At 38.8% G+C, this 24,636-nt stretch overlaps 2 protein-coding genes across 2 annotated transcripts in view; one reads left to right on the top strand and one right to left on the bottom strand.

Moving 5' to 3' along the window:
- Positions 1–700: 700 nt before the first annotated feature.
- On the bottom strand, positions 701–23,869 carry LOC128695793 (serine/threonine/tyrosine-interacting protein B). The gene is made up of 5 exons (XM_053786638.2): positions 23,606–23,869; positions 19,203–19,330; positions 13,582–13,679; positions 8,311–8,499; positions 701–4,063 (listed from the first exon to the last, which is right to left on the bottom strand). Exons 2-5 carry the CDS (start codon positions 19,296–19,298, stop codon positions 3,847–3,849), a joined length of 600 nt encoding a protein of 199 aa, XP_053642613.1. The 5' UTR covers positions 19,299–19,330; positions 23,606–23,869; the 3' UTR covers positions 701–3,846.
- The window catches only part of LOC128695792 (vitellogenin-like), a 37,403-nt gene continuing 36,374 nt past the window's right edge, over positions 23,608–24,636 (top strand). The window contains exon 1 of the mRNA XM_053786634.2: positions 23,608–23,710. The gene's annotated coding sequence lies outside the window, so the exon portion shown is untranslated. The remainder of the gene's footprint in view (positions 23,711–24,636) is intronic.

The following is a 24,636-nucleotide window of genomic DNA, read 5'->3' as shown; positions in this document are numbered from 1 at the left end:
ATATAAAATGCCTGCATGAAAAGTTTGAAGAGAATATTCAGTGTATTAATATCAAGAATTCACAAATGTTCAGTAGAAGATGATGACTTTATTTAGACTAACCCCTTAACTTAGTAACCTGGTATCATAAATTATCATTACACTAATTACATATTCCTGTGCCTTTAATAGTGATGTATCTACTCTAGCTGTATTTCTACAATTGCTTAGCATGTTGGCAATTGATGATAATAAAAAGGGAATAAGCATTTAAAGGAGAAAGCCAGCGCATCCATTATTATTATTATAATAAAAAAGAAGCGCTAAGCCACAAGGGCTATACAGCGCTGCAGGGTAGGAAAGGAAGCAGGGTAGGAAAGGAAGCAGGGAAGGAGGGAGGGGCGCTCAGTAGGTTACAGAAAACAGCGGGGCAGGGGATAGTGCAGGGTAGAGGGTAGCAAGAGATCGAGGTAGAAAGGGCTAAAGGTATCATCAAAGTTTGTGAAGTCAGTCAGTTGTCAAAAAGTCAATGAGAGAGTCCGGATGAAAGGTGGGTCCATCAGCAAGAAGGGAAGGTAAAGAGAGAGCAGCGGAGCGAAGACGACGTTGGAGGTAAATTCTGCGTGCTCGTTGATAAAGCGGGCAGTCTAACAGAATGTGGCTGACCGATAATGGAACCTGACAATTCTCACAGAGAGGAGCAGGGTGCCTCTCCATGAGATATCCACGAGTAAGACAAGTATGGCCAATGCGGAGACGGGAGAGAGTAGTCTCCCAATCTCACTGGTGACAAGAAGACGGCCAGTAACCTATACTCGGTTTAATAGACTGAAGTTTATTATCGAGTAGAGTAGACTAACGTTGTTGCCAAAGGGTGTGAAGGTGGGTGGCTATTACAGCAAAATAGTCCGTAAATGGAACATCTCTATATGAAATTGGTAGGTCATGTACTGCTGACCGAGCAGCAGTGTCTGGCGCATCCATTAAATCAGCTGAATGTCCAAATACATTGCATATTCTATTCCCCACACCTTGCAAGGTAAGGCTAATACATTAAGGGAAGATGTATGGACAAGTCTCTTGCCAGTTCATGCCTCTTATTATATTAACATTGCAGTACAGTAATATCTTGAGTGAGGAGATGAAAGTGTTCTATTTCCTGGTGACCCTAGCTTTGGTTCAGCCAAAGCACATGGTGTAACCCACTAATTGCTCTCTCTTCCATTAAGCATTATAGGCTCATCATGCACAGATCATACAAAATATGTAAGTTATACAGACAATTCAGATATGTACTGAAAAATTAGAAAAATAATCTGTTGTCTCACAATATTTTAGAGCCAAAGACTGAGTTGGCAGTTCTCTTTACATCTCCCAGATAATCTCCCACAGTATTTTGTGTATTACTTTATTTTTCTTGGTTATTAACATATGATCATCTGGTATAGTGGTGGTTTCTATGTTTGGTACAAATTGATAAGGAATTTAATTTTTTTTTTTTTTACCAATGTTGACATGCTGACAGGCCCAGCTTATGCTGCCTCCCACATTATTTTATTAATATCTGTTCTTTGTGATGATTTTATGAAATTCATTCATCTTTGGTATATGTTTGTTGGGAATAGGTGTGGCGAGTTCCTATATCGTTGGTAAAATTTGGTTTGTTCACATGTACTGAGTGTATCAGCTTATAAACCTTGCTACATTCAACTCAGCCCAGTTAGTCCACTTTTATCTTCCCCATTCTTCAAATACTTCAAGGAATAACTAACATAGTGTAAGGTAAGTACAGCAGCAATTTTTACCTAGTAGTAAATTTAAAATTTCTAGAACACAACCCTATTTTCTCCATATGCATGTGTAGTGCAGGAGGTGTTGATTTTCAGGAATGTAACTCCACGTTTTGAGAGATTTCACTGTAGGCGGGGTACGGGTCAGCCTAGGAAAGGTTGGAGGGAGGGGGGTAAAGGAGGTTTTGTGTGCGAGGGGCTTGGACTTCCAGCAAGCATGTGTGAGTGTGTTAGATAGGAGCGAATAAAGACAAATGGTTTTTAGGACTTGACGTGCTGTTGAAGTGTGAGCAGGGTAACATTTATGAAGGGATTCAGGGAAACCGGCAGGCCAGACTTGAGTCCTGGAGACGGGAAGTACGGTGCCTACATTCTCAAGGAGGGGTTAATGTTGCAGTTATATAACTGTAGTGTAAGTGTGCCTCTGGCAAGACAGTGATGGAGTGAATGATGATGAAAGTTTTTCTTTTTTGGGCCACCCTGCCTTGATGGGAAGCGACCGATGTGTTAATAAAAAAAAAATAGAAGTTAAAGATGTGAAACAAATGAATTCCATCAAAAAAATATAAATAATGAAAATCAAAGTACCAGAAATGTCATTGTTTGCAAGCATATTTAAATAAGGAATAATAATAATATTAATAAAATACAAATTCATAAACAGACATGGGAAAATAGATAAGGGGCATTTCCAAGGGACAACAAAGGGAAGAACAAACAGTCGTAATTTAAAATTTAAAAAAAGTAGTCAAGAAGACATAAAAAATATTTTTTGACAATAGTGTGGTTGATAGCTGAACTATGTTCCAAAAGAAGGTTATGTGGTATTTGTAAAATCTTCAAAAATTTATGACAGCAATTATAGATGGGATCTATAAGCATAGCTTTACTCCTAGTTTATAAGAGGTAACTGAACCTACATTTGTATGTATACATAATAAATAGGTGGCTGAATATACTTGCATGTATACATGAAAATAGGCATCTGATCATACACTTGCAAGTATAGTATACACAAATAGATAACTGAGCATATACTTGTACTGTACTGTATATGCAGAAATAGTTAACTGAATGTATTTGTATACACAAATAGGTAACCACACATTCTCTCCTTTCTCCCCTTCTCTCTCATTCTAGAACCTAGCAGCCTAGAACTGTCCCTGAGAACATGAGCTTGTCAAAATGTTTGTGGCGATTCATCATATTATTCAGACAGTTAAGTACACTGTAACAAAATAAAATACAAAGCATGATTTAGTGATTACTTGAAAATGAAGCATATCCATCCACTGTAGATGACAGTAAGAAAACTTGCTTTCAGCATGTGTTTTGACAAAGAAATGCAATAAAGATTGAAACAAACATAAGCTGGTGTTACTGTATCCTATCTTACAATGTAACCAGAGAAGGATAATACTAAACAAGTTTCTAAGTAAAATATGGGATATTTCTATCAAGATGTGCTCTATGTAAACAAAGATTTAATTACCTGCAGAATCTGTCTGCTTCAAGCAACAACAGGTATGCATTTTTTATGAAATGTAAAAATACTAAAAAAATTCTACCTTTATTAGGTATGCTTAGAATTAAAATGTAAAATAAAAGAACAATCTGCTATCCAAAGTCCATATCAACAAAAACATTGTGTTTTCCTCAAAGAAGAAATAAATGTCTTAATTTAACATGAGCAAAGGCCTGTCTACGCTATAAACTATTAACATCAATTATTTATATTTCTACACATTATACAAGTACGTATAAAAAATCTTATAAAAGTTCTGTATTCAAAAATAAATAAGTTGAATTCAAGACTATAGTATCTAGACTCTAACCTTAAGCCTCCACAAAACAAGAGAAATGAGTGTCATGACTTTCCTTTCAGTAATAAACTTACTAAAGTACTGTGCTATACTGGAATATTTCATCTAGCCTTAAGAAAATAAAAAAATAAAATTTTACAAAAACTAACTCTTTACAAGGACCATTAATGAAACAGTCTGGTTCCACAATATTTCAATTATCACAAATTCTGATTGTGTAAGAATTTTTTTGCCCATATAGGGATTTCTGTTTATCAACTTAAGGCTTCCATTGGTTCTGAAGAATCCTGATCAAAATCATCAATAGTCTGATCATGCTTTCTTTTAAGTTTTCCTTTTTCTTGAGAACACTGACCATTGAGAAGAGTCTGCTGGGCTCTGTAAATTGCTTCATACTCAATTAGCTGTTGTTTGAAACCATCATTCGGGTTGATACAATATCTTCTATTTTGCACAAATTCTAGTGCTTCCCTGAAATGAAACCACAATTTAAGTATTGAAAACTTCCTGATTCATGTGAAATGATTCACATGGAAGTGACCAGGAAATCAGGTCACTCTTAGTAATCGAGGTTCAATTGAGGGTAGGTAAAGTAGGTAGGTAGTTTTGGAACTTTAAGAACATTGACCATGGATTGTTCAGCACACTCAGAAATAAAAATACTGTAGTATATAAAATATGCTTAAGAACAATAAAGATAAAAGTAACACATGATATAAAACTGATAGCATTAATAAAACATACAATTCAAAATATAGCCTCTCCTCACTTAATGACGGAGTTGCGTTCCTAAGACCACGTGGGTAAGCGAATTTGTGGCTAAGCAAGGAGCACACTATAATGGTAATGGGTTTGTGTCAACCATCTCTGATATTGTTTTAATGTCACCTTTGCACCATTTATAACATTTGTACTATATTTTTAAATGTTTATACAGCAGTGTACTGTATACTGTAATAAACAGAATAGAGGAAACCAGTTCTAATATACATTATTTAGGTATGCATATTGGTCAGAAAGCCGGTCGTAAGTCTGAGCCGTAAGTAAATGAGTACGTCGCTAAGTGAGGAGAGGCTGTAAATACTAGCACACAAGTTTAAATAAAAATCAGTTAAAAATTGCTTTAAAATTTCAATGTCAAAAGACTCTCCTGAAAGCTCTCAAGAGATTGCTAGGTGCACCCTGGTAATTATAATTACTATGACAAAAGCAAAGAGACTAAGCCATGATCAAACAGCTAAAATGTGCTCCACAGTTAGCATCACCTACAAGCTGCACAAAGGCAGCAGGAGTCCTGCTGACTCCTGTAAAACTTGTTTCTTGTCTGTAGGGCCCACCTGACCTGCCACTTCCCACTACCATACAGTATCTAAGTATGTTGACCCTTGAACTTACTGAGGTAAAAGTCTGGTAAACAGTGCACTTGAAATAGAAACCTCTGCTCCAGCATTTCATTTCCCAGGACAATAACATGGCCTGAGCACCAACAGAACTCCCCATCCTTGTCCTGCGTGTGGAGACAAGACTAACCACTCATGGGTCTTTTGGACGACATGGTGAACAGAAACATTCCAGGCCAGGGTAAACAGAATACTAGAAATCAAAGTAGACAGTGAACCGAGACCCAGTTAAGCCAACTATCAGGACGAGAGCAGGTAGGAAGAATTGTGTGGAGCTCCACAGTGAACAGAGGATTTGGTATCTCTGTATAATAAGAGTCTCCTTGGCAATCACTGAAAGACCAACACTACCTTTACACCTGTCAACAGAGACCTTTAGCCTTGAAGTATGAACAAAATCATGCTCCAAGTAATCAGCCAAGGTTATCAACAGAGCTCAGCACATAGCAATTCCCATCTACCGCCTACAAAAACATACTGCAAGCATCATTCAAGGAGGGCAGAGAGAGAACTCAACCTCTCTGATCATAGACACAGCAAGGCCACAATACAGGAGAACAGCCTGCATCTGAACACAAAAAGCACAGGAGGCTCCCAAAGTGAGAAGGGCTCCCCATTTTTCAACTATAAGGACTGCAAAATAAGCTGGGTTGCCAGGTAAATGCTGAATTTGAAACAGGCAACATAGGCCTAGTTCCTTACATGGAGATCCAGAAAAAGATCATCAAAGTCAACATAGATGCTCTCAACAGGGAAAGTACAAATACACCTGTGCAATGCCCTAGATAATGGACATGAGTTAGCAAGTGCAGCAGGGAAGAACTGGCCGAGTACATCTGGCAGCCATACTCCAGCCTGGAACAGCACAAGGCTGCAAGCAGGCAGAGCATATTCTGCTCATCTGCCCCCAGGTATGATGGGAGAGCATCTTGACAATGTCTAGTGCCCACAGAGCTTCCATTTTGAGCTTCTTAATATGAGATACCCATCTCAGGCCCCTATCAAAGATCATTCATAAAAATGTCACCTGATGCTTAAAGGTAAGGACAACACCATGGGGTAGCACATGAGAAGCAGGCAAGACAGATATTTAATTAATTATGGTGAATGTTTCCTTTTCTCCATGTGTGTCGTAAGAGGCGATTAAAATGCCAGGAGTAAGGGGCTAGTAACCCCTTCTCCTGTATATATTACTAAATTTGAAAGGAGAAACTTTCGTTTTTCCTTTTGGGCCACCCCACCTCTGTGGGATACGGCTGGTACATTGAAAGAAAAGAAGAAGTTTCCTTTTCTGGGTACCCTACTTTGGTGGAAGATGGGTGGTGTTAAAAAATACTCACATTTATATGCAATGCATATTGAATATAAAAAGAAGTCTACAAGATTTCTTGTGCCTGCCATCTTACATGCTCATGAGACAAATAGATGATCAAGAATCCTGTCAAAGAGCAAACATTAATAGGCTTCAGACTGACACTCATATGACAGGATGGCACTACATATGTACCTGGGTGGCTCATGTCTACCTATCTACTAATGTTTGGTGCATGTAATTATTATTCACAGAAGTGGGATGCTATTATTTCTGATTGCTAACTGACACTGAAGATTTGTACATTCCTTAGAAAAATTTAATGACAAACAATAAACACCAGTAACACCTCCCCACCTGCCAAACACTCCTTCCTGCCAGATGCATGCCTTGCCCCTACTGGGGCAGCATATTGCCAGTAGCATCTCCCTGCCTGCCTTTGGAAAATGCTCTCTCAATCCTCATGGCAAATCACTAGAAGGGTGAAGTCTAATATGGTAAACTGGAGGAGAAAGATATCTGGGGAGAGGAAGCACATCCCATTATCAGACTGTATGTAAACTTTTACAAGGGGTTTTTGGGAAACCAGTTAGCCAAACTTGAATTCTGGAGGTGATGGTGATGTTGCAGTTCAGAGGGTTATCTGAACTGTGATATCCATATGGTCTTTGCAAAAAAAAAGGTATTGAATGAATAATAGTGTGTGTTTCTTTTTTGGGACACCCTATCTTGGTTAGAAATGTACAATGTGGTTAATAAAAAGAAAATTAGGAGCAGCCAACTTTTTAGAATAAACCAATTGAGAGAGGTTTTGTTATAGTGTCAAATATTAACTGGCCACATTATCAGCACAAAAAAAAATTAAATTAACATCAAGCACAGTGATCTACTCATGGTTTAACCCTTTCAGGGTCCAGAGGCCAAATTTCGAAGTGTGCACCAGAGTCCAAGAATTTTCAAAAAATAATTTTGTTATTTTTTTCTTATGAAATGGTAGAGAATCTTTTTCTGAAGGTAATAAAACAAAAAGTACGAAATTTGATGGAAAATTGACGAAATTATTCTCTCACGAATTTTGATGTGTCAGCGATATTTACGCATCGGCAATTTTGCTGATTTTGACTCCCAGTTTTGGCCAATTACATTACTGCAGTCAACCAAATTCTTAACTATTTCACTAGTATTACTTCTATTCTATCGAGTGAGCACAAGAAATTGCCAAGTCATCTGTTTCAACTACAAAATAAAGTGATCGGAAATTGGTAATTTGGCCAATTTAATGCAAAGTTCAAAATACTCCAATTTCAAAACAGGGTCCAGAATAAACAATGTAGGCATTCATGGCACTAAACTAACATTTCCTCTGTTCATTAGTTATGTTTTCAGGCTTTACAAATGAATTCCATTTTGATTTTTTATTCACAGTTAAACATAATGAATTTTTATTCAAACCAAAAAATAGAAAATTTAATGATATGCAATAGTAATAATTGTTTAAATAATATCACCACATTTGTGAACGTATATTAGACCCACCAGCTGGCGTGTATTAGACGTGTGAGGTCATTTGTTTACTCTTGAACAGCGGCAAAAATTTAACATTTCCGCTACTTTGAGCACAGTTTCAAGCCATTTCCAGTACTAAAACCAATCAAAATTATCTCTGTTTCTGTAATATATCTTCCATTCTATCAAATGAGACCAAGAAATCACATATACAACTATAAAAAACATACGAAAAAACACTGCAAAGTCGCTGTTTTAGTCAAAAACAACGATCTCAGTTTTTTCTCTCATTATGCACTGTGAGTTGCAGGATTTGTTTTATGTGGTGCACACATACCACATAGATGTATTCTCTCATATCTAGGCCCAAATTTACCGCTCGCAGCTTATCAGAGTGAGCCAAGTTCATGGCGTAGATCTACGGTTTGGACCCTCAACGTAAGGCCATAGATCTACGGCACGGACCCTGAAAGCGTTAAAAACATTTATATTCAACTTACTTATAAGTTAGCGTCTTCTTCTCCATAACATAAGCAACTACAATTGCAGCACTGCGGGAAATTCCAAGGTTGCCATGAACAAGACATTTTCCTCCTGAAGCAAGGCATTCATCAATGAAACTTCGACATTCTGATACATGAGATATGAGGTTTTGAGTCAAGTTGTCTGCCATGTCAAGTATCAAGTACCTGCAAACAATTCAAGATCAATCAATGTGCCTCATTAAATATAATACAGTAATTACATTTTTTTTTAACAAGTTGGCCGTCTCCCACCGAGGCAGGGTGACCCAAAAAGAAAGAAAATCCCCAAAAAGAAAATACAATTCAACACTTTCACCTCACTCACACAATCACTGTTTTTGCAGAGGTGCTCAGAACACAACAGTTTAGAAACATATACGTATAAAGATACACAACATATCCCTCCAAACTGCTAATATCCCGAACCCCTCCTTTAGATTGCAGGCATTGTACTTCCCATTTCTAGGACTCAAGTCCGGCTATATAAAAATAACCGGTTTCCCTGAATCCCTTCACTAAATATTACCCTGCTCACACTCCAACAGATCGTCAGGTCCCAAATACCATTCGTCTCCATTCACTCCTATCGATCATGCTCATGCACACCTGCTGGAAGTCCAAGCCCCTCGCCCACAAAACCTCCCTTACCCATTCCTTCCAACCTTTTTGAGGACGACCCCTACCCCGCCTTCCTTCTCCTACAGATTTAAATGCTCTCCATGTCATTCTACTTTGATCCATTCTCTCTAAATGACCAAACCACCTCAACAACCCCTCTTCAGCCCTCTGACTAATACTTTTATTAACTCCACACCATACATTTATTAAACAAAAATACCAACCACTCCAACACTATATCCCGCCATGCTTTTAGCATTTCTGTCATAATCCCGTCAGTTCCAGCTGCTTTACTCCCTTTCATTCTACATAATGCCTCACGCACCTCCCCCACACTCACATCCTGTTCTTCTTCACTCCTAAAAGATGGTATACCTCCCTGTCCAGTGCATGAAATTACTGCCTCCCGTTCTTCGCCGACATTAAAAAGTTCCTCAAAATATTCTCGCCATCTACCCAAAACCTCCATCTCCCCATCTACTAACTCCCCTACTCTGTTTTTAACTGACAAATCCATTTGTTCCCTAGGCTTTCTTAACTTGTTTAACTCACTCCAAATTTTTTTCTTAGTTTCATTAAAATTTCTTGACAGTGCCTCTTCCACTCTATCATCTGCTCTCCTTTTGCACTCTCTCACCACTCTCTCCACCTTTCTTTTACTCCCCATATACTCTACTCTTCTTATAACACTTCTGCTTTGTAAAAGCCTCTCAAAAGCTAACTTTTTCTCTTTTGTCACAACCTTCACTTCGTCATTCCACCAATCACTCCTCTTTCCTCCTGCACCCACCCTCCTATAACCACAAACTTCTGCCCCACATTCTAATACTGCATTTTTAAAACTATTCCAACCCTCTTCAATCCCCCCACTGCTCATACTTGCACCAGTCCACCTTTCTGCCAATAGTTGCTTATATCTCACCCGAACTTCCTCCTCCCTTAGTTTATACACTCTCACCTCCCTCTTACTTATTGTTGCCATTTTCCTCTTTTCCCATCTACCTCTTACTCTAACTGTAGCTACAACTAAATAATGATCCAATATGTCAGTTGCCCCTCTATAAATGTGTACATCCTGGAGCCTACCCATCAACCTTTTATCCACCAATACATAATCTAACAAACTACTTTCCTTATGTGCTATATCATACCTTGATATTTATTTATCCTCTTCTTCATAAAATATGTATTACTTATTACTAAACCTCTTTCTACACATAGCTCAATTAAAGGCTCCCCATTTTCATTTACCCCTGGCACCCCAAATTTACCTACTACTCCTTCCACAACATTTTTGCCCACTTAGCATTGAAATCCCCAACCACCATTACTCTCACACTTGGTTCAAAACTCCCCATGCATTCACTCAACATTTCCCAAAATTTCTCTCTCTCCTCTACACTTCTCTCTTCTCCAGATGCATATACACTTACTATAACCCACTTTTCACATCCAACCTTTATTTTACTCCACATAATCCTTGAATTAATACATTTATAGTCCCTCTTTTCCTGCCATAACTTATCCTTCAACATTATTGCTACTCCTTCTTTAGCTCTAACTCTATTTGAAACCCCTGACCTAATCCCATTTATTCCTCTCCACTGAAACTCTCCTACCCCCTTCATCTTTGTTTCATTTAAAGCCAGGACATCCAGCTTCTTCTCACTCATAACATACACAATCATCTCTTTCTTATCATTTGCACAACATCCACGCACATTCAGACTTCCCACTTTGACAATTTTCTTCTTCTTATTCTTTATAGTAATTATTACAGGAAAAGGGGTTACTAGCCCATGGTTCCCGGCATTTTAGTTGACTTTTACAACACACATGGCTTATGGAGGAAAGATTCTTATTCCACTTCCCCATAGATATAAAAGGAAAAGTAGTAAGTCCAAGAACTATTAAGGTAAAATCAAAGAAAACTCAGATGAGTGTGTATAACTAAACATGTACATGTATGTGTAGTGTGACCTAAGTGTAAGTAGAAGTAGCAAGACGTACCTGAAATCTTGTATGTTTATGAGACAGAAAAAAGACACCAGCAATCCTACTATCACGTAAAACAATTACAGGTTGCCGTTTTACACTCACTTGGCAGGACGGTAGTACCTCCCTGGGCGGTTGCTGTCTACCAACCTACTACTATCATTTATAGTTCACATATTCAAGTTTTTAAAGGTGAGAAAGTAGTACCTCGAGGTAGGGTGCTTGAACGTTCACCAGGTAAATATGTAAGTGGTAATGATATTAGAGGGGAATGAATTCAAGGCACCTGATATGGTATCAAAAGTAATACAATATTTACAAAGAAATTCAGGTAGACTGGTTCTGAAAGTTAAGAGGGGTATGTTCTTCTGGACAGGCAGCCAGAAAGTGAGTGGCCTGGTGGTTAACGCTCTCGCTTCACACGGCGAGGGCCTGGGTTCGATTCCCAGCCAGATTAGAAACATTGGACGTGTTTCTTTCCACCTGTTGTCTATGTTCCCCATCAGTAAAATGGGTACCTGGGTGTTAGTCGACTGGTGTGGGTCGCATCCTGGGACACTGACCTAATTTGCCCGAAATGCAGAGCATAACAAGGGACTTTCTATATACAGTACATAGAAACTGAAGGACTGAAACCTGAACAAGTGTTTAATTGTGATGAAACAGGCCTGTTCTGGAAGAAAATGCCAAGCAGGACCTACATTACTCAGGAGGAAAAGGGACTCCCAGGACATAAGCCTATGAAAGACAGGTTTACTCTTCTCATGTGTGCCAATGCTACTGGTGATTGCAAAGTGAAGCCTTTATTAGTGTATCACTCTGAAACTCCCAGAGCGTTCAGGCAAAAGAATGTCCTCAAGGATAATTTGTGTGTGCTGTGGAGGGCAAACAGTAAGGTATGGGTCACTAGGGAATTTTTCTATAACTGGTTACACCATGCATTTGCCCCCAATGTGAAAGATTACCTAACTGAAAAGAAATTAGAACTTAAGTGCCTCCTGGTGTTAGACAATGCCCCTGGTCATCCTACAGACGTGGCAGAGCGACTTTATGGGGACATGAGCTTCATTAAGGTGAAGTTTTTGCCTCCTAATACCACTCCTCTCCTGCAGCCCATAGACCAGCAGGTTATTTCCAACTTCAAGAAACTGTACACAAAAGCTCTGTTTGAAAGGTGCTTTGTAATGACCTCAGAAACTCAACTGACTCTAAGAGAGTTTTGGAGAGATCACTTTAATATCCTCAATTGTGTAAACCTTATAGGTAAGGCTTGGGAGGAAGTGACTAAGAGGACCTTGAACTCTGCTTGGAAGAAACTGTGGCCAGAATGTGTAGACAAAAGGGATTTTGAAGGGTTTGAGGCTAACCCTGAGATGATTATGCCAGTTGAGGAATCCATTGTGGCATTGGGAAAGTCCTTGGGGTTGGAGGTTAGTGGGGAGGATGTGGAAGAGTTGGTGGAGGAGGACAATGAAGAACTAACCACTGATGAGCTGATAGATCAACTTCAAGAGCAAGAGGCCAGACCTGGGGAAACTGGTTCAGAGGAGGGGAGAGAGAAATTGAAGAAGTTGCCTACTACAAAGATTAAGGAAATCTGTGCAAAGTGGCTTGAAGTGCAAACCTTCATGGATGAAAATCACCCTCACACAGCTATTGCAAGCCGTGCTGGTGATTATTACACTGACAATGTTGTGAAACACTTTAGGCAAGTCATAAAGGAACGAGAGGTACAGGCCACTATGGACAGATATCTTGTGCGAAAGAAGTCCAGTGACTCTGAAGCTGGCCCTAGTGGCATTAAAAGAAGAAGGGAAGTAACCCCAGAAAAGGACTTGCTACCTCAAGTCCTAATGGAAGGGGATTCCCCTTCTAAACAGTAAGAAGATAATGCTCTCCCCTCCTCCCATCCCATCAATCATCACCAGATCTTCAATAAAAGTAAGTGTCATGTAAGTGTGCATGCCTTTTTCAGTTTGTGTGTATTAAAATTAACATTTCATGTGGTAAAAAATTTTTTTTTTCATACTTTTGGGTGTCTTGCACGGATTAATTTTATTTCCATTATTTCTTATGGGGAAAATTCATTCACATAACGATTATTTCGCATAACAATTACCCCTCTTGCACGGATTAAAATCGTTAACCGGGGGTCCACTGTAGTAGTATGTCATTGTTGTCAGCTAGGACTGTATACCTTGTACATGTACTTGTAGTAAATAAAGATATTATTATTATTATTATTATTGTCAAAGTCACTCTAGAAGCACTGGTACAAAATTAACCTTACAAATAATTTGTATTCTTTGTGTTTAAATTTACAAACAATTAATGTTCCTGGTGTTTTCAACTCAGATAACTTGACTGTAAACCATATACAACAATAGTAAAACATATTTTTCCTACAAATATGTTCTGTAAGTGCAGATGCTTGTAACTTAGCTATTCGTAAGTTTGGGAAACCTGTATACAGAAAAACACAATTCACTTTATGAAAATGGACTTTAAGCACCTCCTTTTTTAACTTCAACATTCTTAACTTATTGTGTAATTCAATCATACAATTTTAACTCACATTACCTTACTACACATAACACTGATTAAGGATACTCATCAATTATTATAATTACTTACTTTATTTTGTCAGGGAAATTAGCTCGAACCAACTGTGCTTCTATACTCTGTCTGATGCATATGATGTGTGTGATTCCATTATTCAAAAGGGTATTGAACTGAAAAAGCAAATAAAAAATATTCAGTTTCATATTCAGTTTATTTTCACATGATTTTTATGGATGTGTTCTTGTTTCTTTGGTCTCATTTGATAGAATGGAAGATATATTACAGAAATAGATATGATTTTCAATGGTTTCACAATGGAAAGTACCTTGAAATTGAATTCGAAGTAGTGGCAATGTTCGATTTTTGCCAATGTTCAAGAGTAAACAAATAATGTCACCGTCCAATATGTGTCCAACTGGCTTTTCTAATACGTAGTCATGAATTGGTTGACATTATTTTCTGCACTGTTTATTCTAGACCCTATTTTAAAATTGGCATCTCTTGAAATTTGTGAGAAAATTGGCCAAATTACCAATTTCTGACCACTTTATTGGGTAGCTGAAATAGATAAATGGGTGGATTCTTGTGCTCAATCGACAGAATAGAAGGAATACTATCGAAATACCTACGAGTTTGGTAGATTGGAACAATGGAATGGACCAAAAATAGGGCGTAAAGTGAATGAAATCCCTGATGCGTAAATATCACTGTTGGGTTGAATGTATTCTAACTTAACCACTCTGTAATCCAGCAAAATTACTAATCCGGCACCCTACAGGTCCCGATGATGCTGGATTAGTGATGGTCAACCTGTATTGTACCATTACAGTACAGTACTATTATCATTCACAGGGAAGCGCTAAACCCATATGGGTCATGCAAAGCCTGGGAAATGTGAGGGGAAGAGAAATATTACTGTCTGTTCAGAGGTTGAAATGACTGCATAAACTCCTTGAATCAACAGCCCTTCAACATCAAGGTAAACTCCCACCTTGAAGTATAATTTTTTTTAACACTTCGGCTGTTTCCCACCGAGGCAGGGTGAAGTATGTGTAATATAATTATACATTAACTAAATGACATCACTACCAATTTTGATGAAAACGGAAATCTGCCTGCTATTTAGGGTGAAAAATAGGGTGCTTGGTTTTTCATTATGCATTTGAACTGCTCAAGCCCTATACCCATGGTTAAAGTGATTCAGTGTCAAGCAGTACAGTGGAACCTCTACTTGTGAGCATCCATGTGTGAGTTTTTCCAAATACGAGCAGTCGATGGGTTGATTTTTTTGTTTCCACACGCGAGCAAAATTTCCATAAGTGAGGAGACCTCAAAGGAGGTTCCTTGACGCTGGTGATGGGCCCTTGATCTAGGGAATTGTATCTCATTTGTTTGTTGGACTATCTTATTGAAACTTGGGCAATGTATGATGGAAAGATGCTTCTTAATGTACACCAAAAATGAAAGAAATCGGAGCATAAATAATGGAGGTGACTTCTCAGCAATTAGCCACCCCTTAGTGGTATTTTTCTATGGTTTTTTATGGTTGTATTCTCGTTTTTTTTGGTCTCATTTGATAGAATGGAAGATATATTACAGAAATAGATATGATTTTGATTGTTTTCATGATGAAAAGTACCTTGAAATTGAGCTCAACGAGGGAGAAATGCTCATTTTCTTGACTATGTTCAAGAGTAAACAAATGATGTCACTGTCCATTCCAATATGCAGTCGTGAATGGGTTGACATTATTTATACAATTATTGCAATAAGGCATAACAGTAAATCTTATATTTTTTGTGTGAATAAAAATTACAAATTATTTATATTGTAATAATAATAATAGTAATAATAATATGTATAATAATAATACGTATAATAATAATAATAGTATAATAATATATATTATTTTTATATTTATTATCACACTGGCCGATTCCCACCAAGGCAGGGTGGCCCGAAAAAGAAAAACTTTCACCATCATTCACTCCTTCACTGTCTTGCCAGAAGGGTGCTTTACACTACAGTTTTTAAACTGCAACATTAACACCCCTCCTTCAGAGTGCAGGCACTGTACTTCCCATCTCCAGGGATAATATAATATAATACAACAATAATAATAATAATACGTATAATAGTAATACATATAATAATAATATACGTATAATAATAATATATATAGAATAATAATGTACTACACAATAATAATTATAATAATAGATGGCTTCAAAAGGCTGTCACTAGATGGCAGTGTTTACCACAACAAAGAGGGATAAGTTGTGGCCACCTCCACCTGTTACATAATGACATTTTATTCATTCTAGATAAATAAGCCGCAGAGTTGATGGAGTATTTCGTCCTGTCTCCAGACAAACTCTTGTTGGCTGTTGCCGCTGCCACACATATAATGACATATTTTATTCATTTTAGAGTATATATCAGGTTTATATGTTACTTATATTGTTTGTTATGTCATATTAGATGAACTATGATAGATAAATAAGCCGCAGAGTTGATGATAGCGAAATATTCAAGGAGTATTTTGTCCTGTCTCCAAACACTCATCGGCTGCCGCCGCCACACATATAATGACATATTTTATTCATTCTACGGTATATGTCAGGTTTCTATGTTATTTATATTGTTTGTTATGTCATGTTAGATGAACTGTGATAGATAAATAAGCCGTATAGATGATATTAGCGAAATTATTCAAGAAATATTTTGTCCGGTCTCCAGACAAACTGTCGTCCACCCCCAACACCGCCCATACCACTACATGAATTACATATTTTATTCATTTTAGAGTATATATCAGGTTTCTATGTTATTTATATTGTTTATTATGTCATATTAGATCAAGTGAGATAGATAAATAAGCAGTAAAGTTGATATTAGCCAAATTATTGAAGTACAGAATTCCACTGGAATGGATTAAATGCATTTCAATTAATTTAAATGAGAAAAATTGACTCTGTAAACAAGCAAATCCACTTGCGAGCAAGGTCATGGAACGGATTAAACTAGCAAGTAGAGGTTCCACTGTATCTGCATGTCACTAATGAGAAGCATGCACAGTAACTGTTATGAAAACATTCACTCTCTCTTCTAGCAATGGTGAAAAATGTCCTTCAAGCCATCAAAAATCAAGAGCATGTAAGCACTTTCCTCTTGAGCACTTTGCATGAAATTGTCTATACAATATTTTTAATGTTATCATTGACAATTTTGCAACAGCCAATGCCAGAATTTTTTATTTTAAAGAAACTGAATTAATTTATTAATACAGATCCTCCCTAATTTACATTCAAGTTCTGTTCCGACCGACTGGTCGAATCTTGAAATGGATGGATGTCAGAATTATGCTAACATGGCATGTAGATCTGTATACTTGTACAACATCTACATAAATTTCTGTCACAGTTATCTCATTTTTTTTTTTATCAACTTGCTTTATTCCCCTAAGTTTCGTTACCCATAAACTAATGTTCCTTCCTTACCCGTAGGTATCATTCACAAATAATTTTGTCTAATTTATAGTGTATTTTTTTGGGTTGTAAGTGCAGATGGACGTAAGTCACATAGGTTGGAAGTTGGGGAGGATCTGTACAGTATAGCATAATATGGTGCATATGGTAATTTATTCTTCTTGTCATAAAATACGTAAGTAAAACCTTGATTCAATGGACTCCGATCAAACACAATTTGGTTTTAACTGACAAAATCTATGGCTGAACAACATCCAGAAATTGAGGACAAAGTCCTTTCTAAATTTAAATTTGTCCACCTTGAATACACTGCTCCAAGTCCTGTCTTGGTTAGATATTTTCAGCATGTTATTTATATTCCCTTTACCTATCTGTTTTCCAGCCTATCTTCGTAAGAAAAGTATCGGATACATGGAATCAACTCAGTCATCCTTCTGTGTATTTTTCTAGCACATACATAATCTAAATAATGCTCTACCAAATTATACAAGATTGAAGTACAACTTTAATAAGATTGAATTATTTGTAATTTCTTGATAAGCCAAGAATTCTTTTATTGTAAACACTGATGCATTGTCATCCTGACATTAAATTTCTACTAACCAGAGCTCCTAAATTTTTTTTGCATTCAGTTTGACTAAGATCTAAAGCATTTAGCTTATAGGTGCCATAGTTTTTTCCTAGGATTAGAACCACAATGAACTGCACCTGCAATTCTTCGACCACAACATTACCTATATAGGTCATCTGCAACTTTCTAATGTCCTCAGCAGAAATTATCTGATGGCCTATTTTAGTATCATTGGCAAACTTAATATATCACTATTTATTCCTTCATCTATGTCATTTATGCAGATTGTCAACAAAAAGGGTCCTAATACTGACCCCTGTGGCACAACACTTGTAATGGGTTCTCATTTTGATTTCTCCCCACTTATGTACACACACTGTCACCTACTGGTCAGCCATACCTTGATACAGGAGATAATTTCTCCACCTACACCATGTGTAGTTGCTTTCTTCAAGTTTCCTATGGTACTCTCAAAAGCCTTGGTGAAGTTCAAGGACAAAATATTGTATTCTTTATCATGGTTTACTGCCTCAAATACCTAAGTGCAAAAGATTAGTAAATTCATAAGGCAAGAATTCCCTTTAGTAAGTTATTATTTTCAAGTGAGTGCTAAACCTATAAGGGTCATATAGTGCCTAAGGGAGTGGGAGTTAATAATCAGATTCAATCCAAGGAAATAGAGTGTAATTTCAATTCTTTGGATCACGAGCCCTTCACCAGTGCCAAGGCATCTCCTTTAATGAGACCCCTTTCTACAACTGTGCTGAGATTCATTAATCAAATTATATCTTTCAGTGGCTTTGATAAAAGTGAACAAGAGCCATAAACTAACAATTAAATATTTAAAAAGCAAATCCTATATATGTATATTGTATTTGCTCCATAATAACCAGTTAGCCAGACTTTAGTCCAGGAGGTGGGAAGTACAATGCCTACACTTCAAAGGAGGAGTTTGGGATATTTGGTGTTTGGAGTGATATCTGAACTGTCATATCTGTAAGCCTCTGCAAAGACAGTGATTATATATGACTGATGGTGAGTGTGTTTTTCATTTTTGGGTCACCCTGCCTCGGTGGGAGACGAGCAGTGTTGAAAAAAAAAAATGGAGACAGAAGCTCAAAAGATTAATTGGTCTGTACATTTTGATCCCCTTCTGGGATCCTCTTCAGCAGATGCAAAACTGAAAGGAGAACATGAATATATAAGGAAGGCTGCATCTCTCCCCATACAAGGGAGTGGCACATAGGGGAGCATGTCAAGTAGTGAGTGGGTGAGATGACAGGTCCTGTACATGTCTCCCCCACACACTACTCCCTTGTACGAGGAAAGGTGCAACCTTCCCTATGTGATCATGTTCTCCTTTCACTTTCGTATCTGCTGAAGAGGATCCCAGAAGGAAATTGATATGTAAAAAACAATTAATCTTCCTAGTTTCTGTTTCCATGTGGGCTATTATTGAGCACTGACAAGTGTTCATTACACTTCATTTATCCATATCTTAAGTTAGTCTCAAGTTTGTCCGAAATGCTCTGTATATTAAGAGACTTTCTGCATTCACCTCTGTACAAACATTCTATCATTGTATCTTATATTGTATTTGTATATCTATACCATAATTTATTGAGCAATTTTACCTTGGATTTAGTAGCTGCACTATAGGGGCCAAGAAAAAGTCCTGGAAGAATCTCTTGCATTTCCCGTCTCATGTGATAGACCCAGTCTACTTCCATAGTAATAATTTACTATCACCTTGTAATTTATGCTGAAAATACAAGATAAGTTAGAAACAATCTGATCTTTTCCTACATATTTATTTGTGTCCGTATCTGTAAGGTGGACTCAAGAGTTCATGTGCGTGTATGTACATTCACCAGTGTACACAATACAAATAATCTGAACTATTAATGCTCAAGCTTTAGTATCTGTGCAGATAAGCAGAATTACACACATGTACTGTACTCTCATAAGCAAGCAAGTTTATTTAGGTACAGGCACACATAAGTAAAATTATCATACATAGTTTAACATATGTGGGGCTTCATAGCCAACCACTTTTCAAGATCTTATTTAGCTGGAAGATGATGATTTTGTTTGGATTGTTAACCAAGGGGATTAGTAGCCACCCAGCCTAACCCAGTAAGTCAGGTTGTCATCAAGGGCTCTGCAGTATTTCCACTGGGGTCCTTTAATCTTCTCTACCACGATGCAACCCACACCAGTTGCCTATTACCCAGGTACCTACTTACCACCAGGTGAACAGGGGCATCAGGTATACCTGGAGAGGGTTTCGGGGTCAACACCCCTGTGGCCTGGTCTGTGACCAGGCCTCATGGTGGATCAGGGCTTGATCAAACAGGCCATTACTGTTGGTCGCACGCAACCCGATGTACAAACCACAGCCCGGCTGGTCAAGTACTGACTTTAGGTGCCTGTCCAGTGCCTTCTTGAAGACAGCCAGGGGTCTATTGGTAATTCCCCTAATGTATGCTGGGAGGCAGTTGAACAGTCTTGGGCCCCTGATACTTATTGTGTTGTCTCTTAACGTGATAGTGGCACCCCTGATTTTCCAGGTGTATATAATCATGTATCTCTCCTGCCTGCATTCCAGGGAGTAGAGGTTCAGGAACTTCAAGCGCTCCCAGTAATTGAGGTGTTTTATCTCAGTTATGCGCACTGTGAAGGTTCTCTGTACATTTTCTAGAACAGCAATTTCACCTGCCTTGAAAGGTGCTGTTACTGTGCAGCAATATTCCAGCCTAGATAGAACTAGTGACCTGAAGAGTGTCATCATGGGCTTGGCATCCCTAGTTTAGGTTTTCATTATCCATCCTGTCATTTTTCTAGCAGATGTGATTGATACAATGTTATGGTCATTGAAAGTGAAATCCTCTGACATGATCACTCCCAGGTCTTTTACATTAGTTTTTTGCTCTATCATGTGGCTGGAATTTGTTTTATACTCCGATACAGTTTTAATTTCCTCACGTTTTCCATATCGGAGTAATTGAAATTTCTCATCATTGAACTTCATATTGTTTTCTGCAGCCCATTTAAAGATTTGGTTGATGTCCGCCTGGAGTCTTGTGGTGTCTTCAATGGAGGACACTCATGCAAATTCGGGTGTCATCTGCAAAGGAAGACACAGTGCTGTGGCTTACATCCCTGTTTATGTCAAATATGAGGATTAGGAACAGGAAGAGAGCAGAACAGAACTTTTCACCATAGCCGCCTCAGACTTTACTCTGTTTACTACTACTATTTGTGTTCTATTTGTTAGGAAATTATAGAGCCATCTACCAATTAATATGCCCATTTCCACTCGTGCTGAGGAGCGGACAACAGTCGTACAGTATCCAAGCTGAAGCTGCTATTAACTGAGCCAAGAAAAGCACTGATTATGTATGTGTATGTGTACTCACCTAGTTGAGGTTGTACTCACCTAGTTGAGGTTGCGGGGGTCGAGTCCGAGCTCCTGGCCCCGCCTCTTCACTGATCGCTACTAGGTCACTCTCCCTGAGCCGTGAGCTTTATCATACCTCTGCTTAAAGCTATGTATGGATCCTGCCTCCACTACATCGCTTCCCAAACTATTCCACTTACTGACTACTCTGTGGCTGAAGAAATACTTCCTAACATCCCTGTGATTCATCTGTGTCTTCAGCTTCCAACTGTGTCCCCTTGTTACTGTGTCCAATCTCTGGAACATCCTGTCTTTGTCCACCTTGTCAATTCCTCTCAGTATTTTGTATGTCGTTATCATGTCCCCCCTATCTCTCCTGTCCTCCAGTGTCGTCAGGTTGATTTCCCTTAACCTCTCCTCGTAGGACATACCTCTTAGCTCTGGGACTAGTCTTGTTGCAAACCTTTGCACTTTCTCTAGTTTCTTCACGTGCTTGGCTAGGTGTGGGTTCCAAACTGGTGCCGCATACTCCAATATGGGCCTAACATACACGGTGTACAGGGTCCTGAATGATTCCTTATTAAGATGTCGGAATGCTGTTCTGAGGTTTGCTAGGCGCCCATATGCTGCAGCAGTTATTTGGTTGATGTGCGCTTCAGGAGATGTGCCTGGTGTTATACTCACCCCAAGATCTTTTTCCTTGAGTGAGGTTTGTAGTCTCTGACCCCCTAGACTGTACTCCGTCTGCGGCCTTCTTTGCCCTTCCCCAATCTTCATGACTTTGCACTTGGTGGGATTGAACTCCAGGAGCCAATTGCTGGACCAGGTCTGCAGCCTGTCCAGATCCCTTTGTAGTTCTGCCTGGTCTTCGATCGAGTGAATTCTTCTCATCAACTTCACGTCATCTGCAAACAGGGACACCTCAGAGTCTATTCCTTCCGTCATGTCGTTCACAAATACCAGAAACAGCACTGGTCCTAGGACTGACCCCTGCGGGACCCCGCTGGTCACAGGTGCCCACTCTGACACCTCGCCATGTACCATGACTCGCTGCTGTCTTCCTGACAAGTATTCCCTGATCCATTGAAGTGCCTTCCCTGTTATCCCTGCTTGGTCCTCCAGTTTTTGCACCAATCTCTTGTGTGGAACTGTGTCAAACGCCTTCTTGCAGTCCAAGAAAATGCAATCCACCCACCCCTCTCTCTCTTGTCTTACTGCTGTCACCATGTCATAGAACTCCAGTAGGTTTGTGACACAGGATTTCCCGTCCCTGAAACCATGTTGGCTGCTGTTGATGAGATCATTCCTTTCTAGGTGTTCCACCACTCTTCTCCTGATAATCTTCTCCATGATTTTGCATACTATACATGTCAGTGACACTGGTCTGTAGTTTAATGCTTCATGTCTGTCTCCTTTTTTAAAGATTGGGACTACATTTGCTGTCTTCCATGCCTCAGGCAATCTCCCTGTTTCGATAGATGTATTGAATATTGTTGTTAGGGGTACACATAGCGCCTCTGCTCCCTCTCTCAATACCCATAGGGAGATGTTATCTGGCCCCATTGCCTTTGAGGTATCTAGCTCACTCAGAAGCCTCTTCACTTCTTCCTCGGTTTTGTGTGTGTGTGTGTGTGTGTGTGTGTGTGTGTGTGTGTGTGTGTGTGTGTGTGTGTGTGTGTGTGTGTGTGTGTGTGTGTGTGTGTGTGTGTGTGTGTGTGTGTGTGTGTGTGTGTGTGTGTGTGTGTGTGTGTGTGTGTGTGTGTGTGTGTGTGTGTGTGTGTGTACTCACCTATTTGTACTCACCTATTTGTGGTTGCAGGGGTCGAGTCACAGCTCCTGGCCCCGCCTCTTCGCTGTGTGTGTGTGTGTGTGTGTGTGTGTGTGTGTGTGTGTGTGTGTGTGTGTACACACAATTAGTTTTTTCAAGTCAAACAATGCTTGTTGTGTCCTGTTTTTTATTTTATTTAAACTTTGCAACAAAATCAAATGCTGTACCATGACTGAAAGCAAAAGTTGTAACTTTAAGCTTAGTAAGTTTTAATATTAGGGTTCGAGTATACCTGGAGAGAGTTCTGGGGTTCAATGCCCGGTCTGTGACCAGGCCTCATGGTGAACCAGGGCCTGATCAACCAGGCTGCTACTGCTAGCCGCACGCAATCCAACATACGAACCACAACCCGGCTGGTCAGGTACTGACTTTAGGCACCTGTCCAGTACCTAAAGTGCTCATAGCTAAAGTAGTAGCATTCTCATCCCTCACACTGAGGGACCGGAGATCACTCTCAGCATGAGTGGAAACGGGCAATATTCCTTATACATGATGTCCCTGATCACCTAGCAGTAAGTAGGTACTGGATGTTAGTCAACTATTGTGGGTTGCATCCTGAGGGGGGGGGGTGGAGTATTAAAGGACCCCAACGAACTTGACTATTCGGTTATCCTGGGTTACTAACCTTTTGAGTTACTAATAATAATAATAAATCTAGGTCATCATTTATTTCCATTAGGGTTCTTGTAGAGCACCTGTTTGATTCACATGTTTAACATATTACCTAACAACAGGGAGACATATCTAGAAAACATCAAGAGTGGAGTGCTTCTAACAAGTCAGGTACAGCCCTGGACGTTCTCACTTGCCTGCTGTAAGCAGGAGGAGCAGCAGCAGCAGGAGGGACAGCAGGTAGTGACCTCCTCACCACAGCTTGGACTGGAGTATTCTCCTTCACTCATCTACTGTTTGTGGTAATTCAACCTTCCCAGTGTGATCCCTCGCTGAATACGTGTGAGGCTCCTCACGTGTATGTACATATAAGCTTCAGAGAGTGCTGTCAAAGGCTCAGCTAGTGAAATATGTCAGCAAAATACATCATCGCGCCCACTGCCAGCCTCGTGTTCCAACAATTGTAAACACTCTGATGTAGTAACAAAAAGTTCAAGAATTTTTTACTATTTCGCAATTTCACTTGTTAGGAATACCAAATTGGAGCGTATATGAATAAAAATAACCTACTTTAGGTTATATTAAATAAATGTATGTAGCCCTTGGGCCTTTATAAGACTTAAAATTATACCATAAGTGTTACCTGTTTTGTTGACTGTTATTATTAGGACAAATATAGTTTACTAAATGAACTAATCACCCGGTCATATATATTTAAATACTTTATTGATATGCTTAATTTATTTTCTTAAAAGAAATATAAGATGAACATGAAAGTTAATGTTGTTGGAGTTAAAGGTCGTAACCGGTTGAGGAACCGAATAAAAACCATCGTCGGACCTCCGGGTTCAGATGCTTACCGAAGCCTCAGAACGACCCCGCCTGGTCATTTATCAAATTCAAATTTTATTCTCTATAAGGATTACAATGCTGAGTTTACAGAATTTGGTTATTGTGTGGTTTACATATAGTAAAATAATGATTACAGAGTGTACCACTAGAACACCTAGCATGGCTAGGCATTTCGGGCAGACTTAGTTTAATTCTTAATTTTAAAATATTACAAATTATGAGGTAAGTTGGTATTATGGTTAAGTGACTAAATACTAGTTTGTGAGTTTAGCAATGTGAATGCTTTTGTTTTGGCACAGTACATAGTTTCAGTATTGGAGTATCACAGGATTCATTATTTTAAGATTGAGATTAATATTTCTGTTTATGGTCAAAT

This window comes from Cherax quadricarinatus, chromosome 41, assembly GCF_038502225.1.
Source record: "Cherax quadricarinatus isolate ZL_2023a chromosome 41, ASM3850222v1, whole genome shotgun sequence".
NCBI classification, from domain to species: Eukaryota; Metazoa; Arthropoda; class Malacostraca; order Decapoda; family Parastacidae; genus Cherax; species Cherax quadricarinatus.
Note: the sequence above shows the minus strand (reverse complement) of the source record. Positions and strands in the feature narration are given on the sequence as shown.